The sequence below is a fragment of the Procambarus clarkii genome, chromosome 22 (assembly GCF_040958095.1).
Source record: "Procambarus clarkii isolate CNS0578487 chromosome 22, FALCON_Pclarkii_2.0, whole genome shotgun sequence".
Lineage (NCBI taxonomy): Eukaryota > Metazoa > Arthropoda > Malacostraca > Decapoda > Cambaridae > Procambarus > Procambarus clarkii.
The window spans coordinates 21,860,625-21,871,987 of record NC_091171.1 but is presented as its reverse complement, the minus strand read 5'-3'; the positions used below and the strand labels follow the sequence as shown (position 1 = coordinate 21,871,987).

The following is an 11,363-nucleotide window of genomic DNA, read 5'->3' as shown; positions in this document are numbered from 1 at the left end:
AAATCTCATATTCCTGTAAATACTTTACTTTTATACTGTGGACGCCGTCTGCTCTTCTTACTCCTTCCCTTATCTTCATTGCATTACACTTATCGCAACTAAACTCCAGCAACCACTTGTTTGACCAATTTAGGGTTTTAATCATTCATAAACACATGCGGTACAACATTGACTAAGTGAATATGGTAGACGACTTGTAGTAACTTATCACAGAAATACCGTAAATACGGCTACAGGAGGTCTGCCAGAGCATGGCTCCTCTCCAGACAGTGGAGACTCAAGGGCGTCATATATTTGCTCGTAAGAATTCCGTTAGGTAAAAAGCGATCAAAGAGGACCCCTTGTAAGGTCCTGAACACATTAGTTGTGTGAACAATATCTGCTGAATAAATGAAGGACGTGACGAGTAACAATTGGTTAACGATAAAGGTTTCACAGAAAATGTTAGTGTTATCGACTAAAAATTATCTATTCATAAACTGAATTACTAATTCACTAGAGGGCTTAATTAATTTGTATTGATGTTATACAAAGCTAATCGCATCAGAGAGACTTGCACGGTTGCCTTAACTGTAATGGTTTCCTTCTGGACACTAACCTCACTTAACCGTGTCACTGATCATCACTTAATTAACTGGCCTTCCTGCCACTGCCGGTCTCAGATGGGAAAACTTGAAGCTGAAATCTGATGCTCAGGATCACATTAGCATGTGCAATAACCACAATTACCATATGCCAATGAGACATAAACACAAAACACACACATTTTAGGATTATGTAACTGCGTGGTGTACGCTAACTTGTACACTGATGCTCATACACTTGCCGTCAGTGCATCAGAGAATTCCACACCGTCTATTCACCGGTAGTCTGATGCTTCCCAGACCTCCGGAGGTGGCCTGGAGGTGGTGTCAGCCGGGCCACATTGTGGGTGTCTCAAGCATCTTCATGCTGTGAGAAAAACAAAAACTCAATCCTTGAGGTTTATATCAAAGTGTGGGAGGTAGACCGGCCCGGGTGAGTCAGTCACTGGTCTGCCCAGGCAGAGCCTCGGGTGGTGACTGGTCATAAGATGCTTATCTTAAGATACTAACAAGGTTAGGTAAGGTCGGTGTTTTCTATGAATCTTTTTAAGGGTATCTATTATGTTAAGTCACCTATACACATATTTAATAAGTCAATATTGACTTATTAAATTTGCGAGAACGGGTTGGACTGGTCACCTCACACCTGTGTCGTGTACAACAGGCTGGTCTCGGCAAAGAATTTCATGGATGATATTTGTGTAACTTACGCTTCTGTCTGTGGACCAGGTGTGAGGTCGGCAGGTCGGCCGAGCGGACAGCACGCTGGACTTGTGATCCAGTGATCCCGGGTTCGATCCCGGGCGCAGGCGAGAAACAATGGGCAGAGTTTCTTTCACCCTATGCCCCTGTTACCAAGCAGTAAAATAGGTACCTGGGTGTTAGTCAGCTGTCACGGGCTGCTTCCTGGGGGTGGAGGCCTGATCGAGGACCGGGCCGCGGGGACACTAAAGCCCCAAAATCATCTCAAGATAACCATCTCAAGGAAAGTCTTAACGGTGAGTGAGTGAGAGAGAGAGAGAGAGAGAGAGAAAGAGAGAGAGAGAGAGAGAGAGCGTGGTAAAAACAGGTCTAAATCACACACCATAGGTTACCTTAAGGTTACCATGAGATCATTTCGGGGCTTAGCGTCCCCGCGGCCCGGTTCTCGACCAGGCCTCCTAGGTGCAGCTTTTCTACCCATGAATGGAGAACACAGCTTCTCCAGTTCCATCTGACCGTTGGCAGTGCTCCTTCCCCATGGTTCTGTTGTGAACACTCCATGAAAACTGGCGTTCAGTGCCTCGCAGATTTCCTTGTCACTTTCGTGTATGCCCCTTCTGTTTTCCTTTGTCTTTTCACTTGGTCATTCACCGACATTTTTCTTCTTATATGACTATGTAATAATGTAGATGTTTTTTTCGCTTTGATCACAACATCGTTCTCATAGTACTCTTCTGTTACTCTCCTTATATTAATGGACTCGTTCCTGTTCTGTTGCATCTATTCCTATTGTCCTCTGTACTTTCTTCACTCCCTCTTACTTCTCATTTTTGCTTCCTGGCACTGTATATTAAACTACACACACACACTGTACAGTGTGAGTGTGTGTGTGTGTGGGGGGGGGGGTCTCACCTAGTTGTACTCACGTAGTTGTGCTTGCATAAGTTGAGCTCTGGCTCTTTGGTCCTGCCTCTCAACTGTCAATCAGCTGATGTACAGCGTTCTGAGCCTACTGGGCTCTATCATATCTACACTTGAGACTGTGTATGGAGTTTGCCTCCAGCTTGATGGAGGTCTTCTACTCCCCAAGCCCGGCCCGAGGCCAAGTTTGACTTGTGAGAGCTTGATCCTCTAGGCTATTGATTGGAGCGGCCCGCAGGCCCCCGTATCCACCACAGCCCGGTTGATCCGACATTCCTTAGAGAAAATTATCTTGTTTTCTCTTGAAGATGTCCACTGTTGTTCCGGCAATATTTCTTGTACTCGCTGGGAGGATGTTGAACAACCGCGGACCTCTGATGTTTATACAGTGTTCTCTGATTGTGCTTATGGCACCTCTGCTCTTTAACTGCACTTGGACTCAATTTTATATGGTTGACTGTTACTCTTTGTGTCTGTTTGACAGAAAGCTGAGTATCCAGCGTCCTACTGTGCCAGTTATTCCCATTGACCTCATTTTGTGTGCTATATCTCCATGGTCACATTTGGCCTTTGTGAAATCCGTATATACCACATCAGCATTGTTTTTCTTCTAATGCCTCAGTGACTTTATCGTAGTGGTCAAGTAGCTGTGAGAGGCATGATCTTCCCGCTGTAAATCCATGTTGGCCTGGGCTGTGAAGGTCACTGGTCTCCATGAAACTAGTGACCTGACTCCTGATCACTCTCTCAAATACATTTATTATGTGGGACGTTAGTGCAACTGGTCTATAATACTTTGCCAATACTTTGCTCCCTCCCTTGTGGCCCGAGTACATCTCAGTGTACATGTACATGTACGTCTGAAGTAAGGCGCAACCATACCGTGTCATAACGAACCAGATTTTTGTCTTGTTGTCTTAGTAGTTGATGGTGTTTAGGGTTGAGGGAAGTGAGACACTGGTGGTGATCAGATCACCAGGGTGTCGCCCCCTCTCTCCCACAGGACAACACTCTCCTCCCACCACCGGCTGTAAAGCCGCAGACACCCAGTCAAAAACTGCGTAGCATACACCCTTCGTGGCAAGTGTGGCTTGACACAGTCTTGGCCCGGTGTTGACACCGCTGGAGAAGGGAGGAGGAAGCCGTAGTGGGCGACGACAACCGGGATTATCTGGCTTAAATCCTTCCGCCCGAGCTCGTCTCACACACCCAGACATGATGCTCCACCCGCGGGCCACGATTTTGGCGGTTCTCACATTTTTTAGTGAAATGTTGTTTGTTGTGGCCGGGAACGAGGGAGGCAGGTGAGGATGGGTGCCTCGCGCCTTGTGAGGTGACCTGGTGGTGTGAGGGGGGGGGGGGGAGGATCACCTGCAGGAGGCCGGAACAGTTTTGGTTCTTCTGCTTCCTTCCGCAGGTGAGCATATGGTGACGACAGCTGCTGCACGGCTCACATAGGCTCATCAGTGGCCATGTACACACACTCTCACACGCCCATTCAGCTCACACACACACACACACACACACACACACAGACAAAGATCAGACCAGACAAAGTATCACCGTGGATACTTAAAGAGGCAGCGCAGGCTCTCAGCGTGCCTCTGGCAATGATCTTTAATGAGTCACTTATGTCGGGAGAATTGCCCAGTTGCTGGAAGGAGGCAAATGTCGTACCGATTTTCAAAAAAGGTGATAGGGAGGAGGCACTTAACTACAGACCCGTATCACTGACAAGCATCCCCTGCAAAATACTTGAAAGAATAATTAGGCTAAGACTTGTTGAGCACCTGGAGAGCATTGGGTTTGTAAACAAGCACCAACATGGGTTCTGGACAGGGAAATCATGCCTAACAAACCTTTTAGAATTCTATGATAAAGTAACAAGGATAAGGCAGGACAGAGAAGGCTGGGCAGACTGCATATTTCTTGACTGCCAAAAGGCCTTTGATACGGTACCGCACATGAGACTGCTATACAAACTTGAGAGGCAGGCGGGAGTAAGCAGAAAGGCCCTAGTATGGGTGAAGAACTACCTAACAGGAAGGAGCCAGAGGGTAATGGTAAGGGGCGAAAAGTCGGACTGGCGAACAGTAACAAGTGGAGTACCTCAAGGATCGGTGCTGGGACCAATCCTCTTTCTAATTTACGTAAATGATATGTTTACAGGAGTGGAATCATACATGTCAATGTTTGCAGATGACGCAAAATTAATGAGAAGAGTTGTGACAGACGAGGATTGTAGGATCCTCCAAGAGGACTTAAACAGGCTGCAGAGATGGTCAGGGAAATGGCTACTGGAGTTTAACACCAGTAAATGTAAAGTTATGGAAATGGGATCAGGTGACAGGAGACCAAAGGGACAGTACACAATGAAGGGGAACAGCCTACCTGTAACGATTCGAGAAAGAGACCTGGGAGTGGATGTGACACCTAATCTAACTCCTGAGGCACATATAAATAGGATAACGACAGCAGTGTACTCTACACTGGCGAAAATTAGAACTTCATTCAGAAACCTAAATGAGGAAGCTTTTAGGGCGCTTTACACTGCCTACGTGAGACCCGTCTTAGAGTATGCCGCGCCATCATGGAGCCCCCACCTGAAGAAACACATAAAGAAACTGGAGAAGGTTCAGAGGTTTGCGACGAGGCTTGTCCCAGAGTTACGAGGGATGGGATATGAAGAGCGGCTGAAGGAACTGAACCTTACGACACTAGAGAAAAGAAGGGAGAGAGGAGATATGATAGGGACATATAAAATACTCAGGGGAATTGACAAAGTGGAAATAGATGAAATGTTCACACGTAATAATAACAGAACGAGGGGACATGGGTGGAAACTGGAAACTCAGATGAGTCACAGAGATGTTAGGAAGTTTTCTTTTAGCGTGAGAGTAGTAGAAAAATGGAATGCACTTGGGGAACAGGTTGTGGAAGCAAATACTATTCATACTTTTAAAACTAGGTATGATAGGGAAATGGGACAGGAGTCATTGCTGTAAACAACCGATAGCTAGAAAGGCGGGATCCAAGAGTCAATGCTCGATCCTGCAAGCACATATAGGTGAGTACATATAGGTGAGTACACACACGCGCACACACACACACACACACACACACACACACACACACACACACACACACATACACACACACACACACACACACACACACACACACACACATATGATAGAACACACATAGACACATATGTTGATATGATAGAGCCCAGTAGGCTCAGGAATCTGTACACCAGTTGATTGACAGTTGAGAGGCGGGACCAAAGAGCCAAAGCTCAACCCCCGCAAGCACAATTAGGTGAGTACAATTAGGTGAGTACACACACACACACACACACACACACACACACACACACACACACACACACACACACACACACACACACACACAGGGGCCTCGTAGCCTGGTGGATAGCGCGCAGGACTCGTAATTCTGTGGCGCGGATTCGATTCCCGCACGAGGCAGAAACAAATGGGCAAAGTTTCTTTCACCCTGAATGCCCCTGTTACCTAGCAGTAAATAGGTACCTGGGAGTTAGTCAGCTGTCATGGGCTGCTTCCTGGTGTGTGTGTGTGTGTGTGTGTGTGTGTGTGTGTGTGTGTGGTGTGAAAAAAAAGTAGTTAGTGTAGTTAGTAAACAGTTGATTGACAGTTGAGAGGCGGGCCGAAAGAGCAAAGCTCAACCCCCGCAAACACAACTAGGTGAATACACACACACACGCACGCAAATTAGGGTATTCAGAACTAACTGACTACGAGAGGACAGTCATGGAAGTTAAGTTTACTGTCATGAAACTCATGTTGACAGTCACGGATGTCAGTCTGACTGTCATGAAGGTCAAAGTGCCAATTAAAGATGGCAAGATGATATTCGGGAAGACAGATAACAGTCATGGAGAACAAGATAACAGTCTTGGAGGACAAGATAACAGTCTTGGAGGACAAGATAACAGTCTTGGAGGACAAGATGTGAAGGCCAGACATTATGAGGTGTTCTTGGGAGTCTTAAGGTTGCCTGCTGAACCTACACATTCTCACAATACTGTCTTATACCGCGTTGTCTGACGCTTCACACTTGTGTCACCAAGAAGTCAACGCTCCTGTACCGTGGCACCATGTACCTCACAACGCTCCTGTACCGTGGCACCATGTACCTCACAACGCTCCTGTACCGTGGCACCATGTACCTCACAACGCTCCTGTACCGTGGCACCATGTACCTCACAACGCTCCTGTACCGTGGCACCATGTACCTCACAACGCTCCTGTACCGTGGCACCATGTACCTCACAACCTCTTGTACCGTGGCACCATGTACCTCACAACGCTCCTGTACCGTGGCACCATGTACCTCACAACGCTCCTGTACCGTGGCACCATGTACCTCACAACCTCTTGTACCGTGGCACCATGTACCTCACAACGCTCCTGTACCGTGGCACCATGTACCTCACAACGCTCCTGTACCGTGGCACCATGTACCTCACAACCTCTTGAGATTATCTTGAGATGATTTCGGGGCTTAGCGTCCCCGCGGCCCGGTCCATTACACCCCCCCCCCCCCCCCATGAAGCAGCCCGTAGCAGCTGTAACTCCCAGGTACCTATTTACTGTTAGGTAACAGGGGCATCAGAGTGAAAGAAACTTTTCGGCCATTTGTCTCTGCCTCCACCGGGAATCGAACCCGGAACCTCAGGACTACGAATCTGAAGCGTTGTCTACTCAGCTGTCAGGCGCCTCAGTCACTGCGGGCGGTGAAGACGCTGTCAAAAGAGAGATTCTGACATAGCTAGAAATTGTTCTGCAGACAAGTACCGGAGCAGACTTAGAGATGGATGTCAGGGAGCAGAGGAGGTGTGGAACCTGTATTATGAGAGGAGGACACCCTCTGGACCACGAGAGGACGCCGTCTGGACCACGAGAGGACGCCGTCTGGACCACGAGAGGACATCGTCTGGACCACGAGAGAAGGACACCGTCTGGACCACGAGAGAAGGACACCGTCTGGACCACGAAAGAAGGACACCGTCTGGACCACGAGAGGACGCCGTCTGGACCACGAGAGGACGCCGTCTGGACCACGAGAGGACATCGTCTGGACCACGAGAGGACGCCGTCTGGACCACGAGAGGACGCCGTCTAGACCACGAGAGGACATCGTCTGGACCACGAGAGAAGGACACCCTCTGGACCACGAGAGGACGCCGTCTGGACCACGAGAGGACGCCGTCTGGACCACGAGAGGACATCGTCTGGACCACGAGAGAAGGACACCCTCTGGACCACGAGAGGACGCCGTCTGGACCACGAGAGGACACCGTCTGGACCACGAGAGGACATCGTCTGGACCACGAGAGAAGGACACCGTCTGGACCACGAGAGAAGAACACCGTCTGGACCACGAGAGAAGGACACCGTCTGGACCACGAGAGAAGGACACCGTCTGGACCACGAGAGAAGGACACCGTCTGGACCACGAGAGAAGGACACCGTCTGGACCACGAGAGAAGGACACCGTCTGGACCACGAGAGAAGGACACCGTCTGGACCACGAGAGAGGGACACCGTCTGGACCACGAGAGAGGGACACCGTCTGGACCACGAGAGAGGGACACCGTCTGGACCACGAGAGAAGGACACCGTCTGGACCACGAGAGAGGGACACCGTCTGGACCACGAGAGAGGGACACCGTCTGGACCACGAGAGAGGGACACCGTCTGGACCACGAGAGAAGGACACCGTCTGGACCACGAGAGAAGGACACCGTCTGGACCACGAGAGAAGGACACCGTCTGGACCACGAGAGAAGGACACCGTCTGGACCACGAGAGAAGGACACCGTCTGGACCACGAGAGAAGGACACCGTCTAGACCACGAGAGAGGGACACCGTCTGGACCACGAGAGAGGGACACCGTCTGGACCACGAGAGAGGGACACCGTCTGGACCACGAGAGAGGGACACCGTCTGGACCACGAGAGAGGGACACCGTCTGGACCACGAGAGAGGGACACCGTCTGGACCATGAGAGAAGGACACCGTCTGGATCACGAGAGAAGGACACCGTCTGGACCATGAGAGAAGGACACCGTCTGGACCATGAGAGAAGGACACCGTCTGGACCACGAGAGAAGGACACCGTCTGGACCACGAGAGAAGGACACCGTCTGGACCACGAGAGAAGGACACCGTCTGGACCACGAGAGAGGGACACCGTCTGGACCACGAGAGAAGGACACCGTCTGGACCACCAACAATATTGATCACACGGACACACTGCTCCTCAAACACTCCACAACTTTGCGTCAGTAATGTAGCATAAGGTTAACCGTTGGAAAATATTAATCTCCTTGTTTGACGACCTGCTCAGTTAAATCAGTTAAGTTCCAGACCAACCCAGCAGGTTGTCGTGCTACTGACCGGTGCTGTGCATGCTGCTGTGGCGGTACGCACCCACAGCACCTGTGACGCTGCTCAATAAACTCACTCCGGCCCAGATATAAACATGCTGGGGCCCTCCAAGGGCGACCTATACGGAGAAGAGAGTAACCAGAGCCGCTGTGCTCCGCGGGAAGTGTGGGCAGGGGGAGGTAAAGTCTCTTCCTCCCTCTACTTCCTTCCTTTGTCACAGCTTAAACAAGCTCACTTTTCCCTGCTGTCTGGAGGACGCACGCCGGAACAAGTAACTCCCGCAAGGGGGGGGGGGGTGCTGAACAAGACACTTTCGGTGGCTGGGGTATGGAACAAGGAGCTCCTGGCTGCTGCTGCTGCCTGGCGGCACGGAACAACTAGGCATAGGTTAAGTAATAATTGTAATTACGAAGCAATAAGATGCTTATCTTAAGATACTAACAAGGTTAGGTAAGGTCGGTGTTTTCTATGAATCTTTTTAAGGGTATCTATTATGTTTAGTATATCACCTATGCACGTAGTTAATAAGTCAATATTGACTTTACGAATTTGCGAGAACGGGTTGGGAACAACACACCCATCCTGGCTGGGGAGGAAAGTAGTAGAGCAAGACAATAGGGAAATGGTATAGGAAGGGACTGAGGGGAAGGGACTGAAGGGAAAGGAACTGAAGGGAAGGGACTGAGGGGAAGGAACTGAGGGGGGAAGGAACTGAGGGGAAGGGACTGAGGGGAAGGAACTGAAGGGAAGGGACTGAGGGGAAGGAACTGAGGGGGGAAGGAACTGAGGGGAAGGGACTGAGGGGAAGGAACTGAGGGAAGGGAAAGAGGGAAGGGACTGAGGGAAGGGGCAGAGGGAAAGGACTGAGGGAAGGGACTGAGGGAAGGGACTGAGGGGAGGGACTGAGGGGAAGGAACTGAGGGGGGAAGGAACTGAGGGGAAGGAACTGAGGGAAGGGAAAGAGGGAAGGGACTGAGGGAAGGGGCAGAGGGAAAGGACTGAGGGAAGGGACTGAGGGAAGTGACTGAGGGGAGGGACTGAGGGGAAGGGACTGAGGGAAGGGACTGAGGGAAGGGACTGAGGGAAGGGACTGAGGGGACGGGACTGAGGGAAGGGACTGAGGGAAGGGACTGAGGGAAGGGACAGAGGGGGAAGGGACTGAGGGAAGGGACTGAGGGAAGGGACTGAGGGGAAGAGACTGAGGGGAAGGGACTGAAGGGAAGGGACTGACGGGACGAGACTGAAGGGAAGGAACTGAGGGGAAGGAACTGAGGGGAAGGGCCTAAGGGAAGGGACTGAAGGAAGGGACTGAGAGGAAGGAACTGAGGGAAGGGACTGAGGGAAGGGATTGAGGGGAAGGAACGGAGGGGAAGGAACTGAGGGGAAGGGACTGAGGGAAGCGACTGAGGGAAGGGACTGAGGGAAGGGACTGAGAGGAAGGGACTGAGGGAAGGGACTGAGAGGAAGGGACTGAGGGGAAGGGACTGAGGGAAGGGACTGAGAGGAAGGGACTGAGGGAAGGGACTGAGGGGAAGGAACTGAGGGGAAGGGACTGAGGGGAAGGGACTGAGGGAAGGGACTGAGAGGAAGGGACTGAGGGAAGGGACTGAGGGGAAGGGACTGAGGGGAAGGGACTGAGGGGAAGGGACTGAGGGGAGGGACTGAGGGGAAGAGACTGAGGGGAAGGGACTGAGGGGAAAGGACTGAGGGGAGTGACTGAGGGGAAGGGACTGAGGGGAAGGGACTGAGGGGAAGGGACTGAGGGGAAATAACTGAGGGGAAGGGACTGAGGGGAAGGAACTGAGGGGAAGGTACTGAGGGAAGGGACTGAGGGGAAAGGACTGACGGGAAGGGACTGAGGGGAAGGGACTGAGGGGAAGGGACTGAGGGGAGGGGCTGAGGGGAATTAAGGGACAGGGGAAAGTACTGAGGGAAGGGACTGAGGGGAAGGGACTGAGGGGAGGGACTGAGGGAAAGGACTGAGGGGAAGGGACTGAGGGGTCAGGAATGAGGGGAAGAGACTGAAGGGAAGAGACTGAGGGGAAGGGACTGAGGGGAAGAGACTGAGAGAAGGGACTGAGGGGAAGGGACTGAGGGAAGGGACTGAGGGGAAGGGACTGAGGGGAAAGGACTGAGGGGAAGGGACTGAGGGGTCAGGAATGAGGGGAAGAGACTGAAGGGAAGAGACTGAGGGGAAGGGACTGAGGGGAAGAGACTGAGAGAAGGGACTGAGGGGAAGGGACTGAGGGGAAGAGACTGAGGGAATGGACTGAGGGGAAGGGACTGAGGGGAAGGGACTGAGGGGAAGAGACTGAGGGAATGGACTGAAGGAAGGGACTCAGGGGAACGGACTGAGGGAAGGGACTGAGAGGAAGGGACTGAGGGGAAGAGACTTAGGGGAAGGGACTGAGGGGACGGGACTAAGGGGAAGGGACTGAGGGGAAGGGACTGAGGGGAAAGGACTGAGGGGAAGGGACTGAGGGGAAGGGACTGAGGGGAAGGGACTGAGGGGAAGGGACTGAGGGGAAGAGATTGAGGGGAAGGGACTGAGGGGAAGGGACTGAGGGAAAGGGACTGAGGGGAAAGGACTGAGGGGAAGGGACTGAGGGGAAAGGACTGAGGGGAAGGGACTAAGGGGAAGAGACTGAGGAGAAGGGACTGAGGGGAAGGGACTGAGGGGAAAGGACTGAGGGGAGGGGACTGAGGGGAAAGGACTGAGGG

General features: G+C 51.6%; 1 protein-coding gene across 1 annotated transcript; it reads left to right on the top strand.

Moving 5' to 3' along the window:
- Positions 1-6,345: 6,345 nt before the first annotated feature.
- LOC138367448 (peptidyl-prolyl cis-trans isomerase G-like) lies at positions 6,346-8,494 on the top strand. Its single transcript, XM_069329103.1, has 2 exons — positions 6,346-6,544; positions 7,038-8,494. The coding sequence occupies exons 1-2, from the start codon at positions 6,346-6,348 to the stop codon at positions 8,492-8,494; spliced, it is 1,656 nt and encodes a 551-aa protein (XP_069185204.1).
- Positions 8,495-11,363: the final 2,869 nt, after the last annotated feature.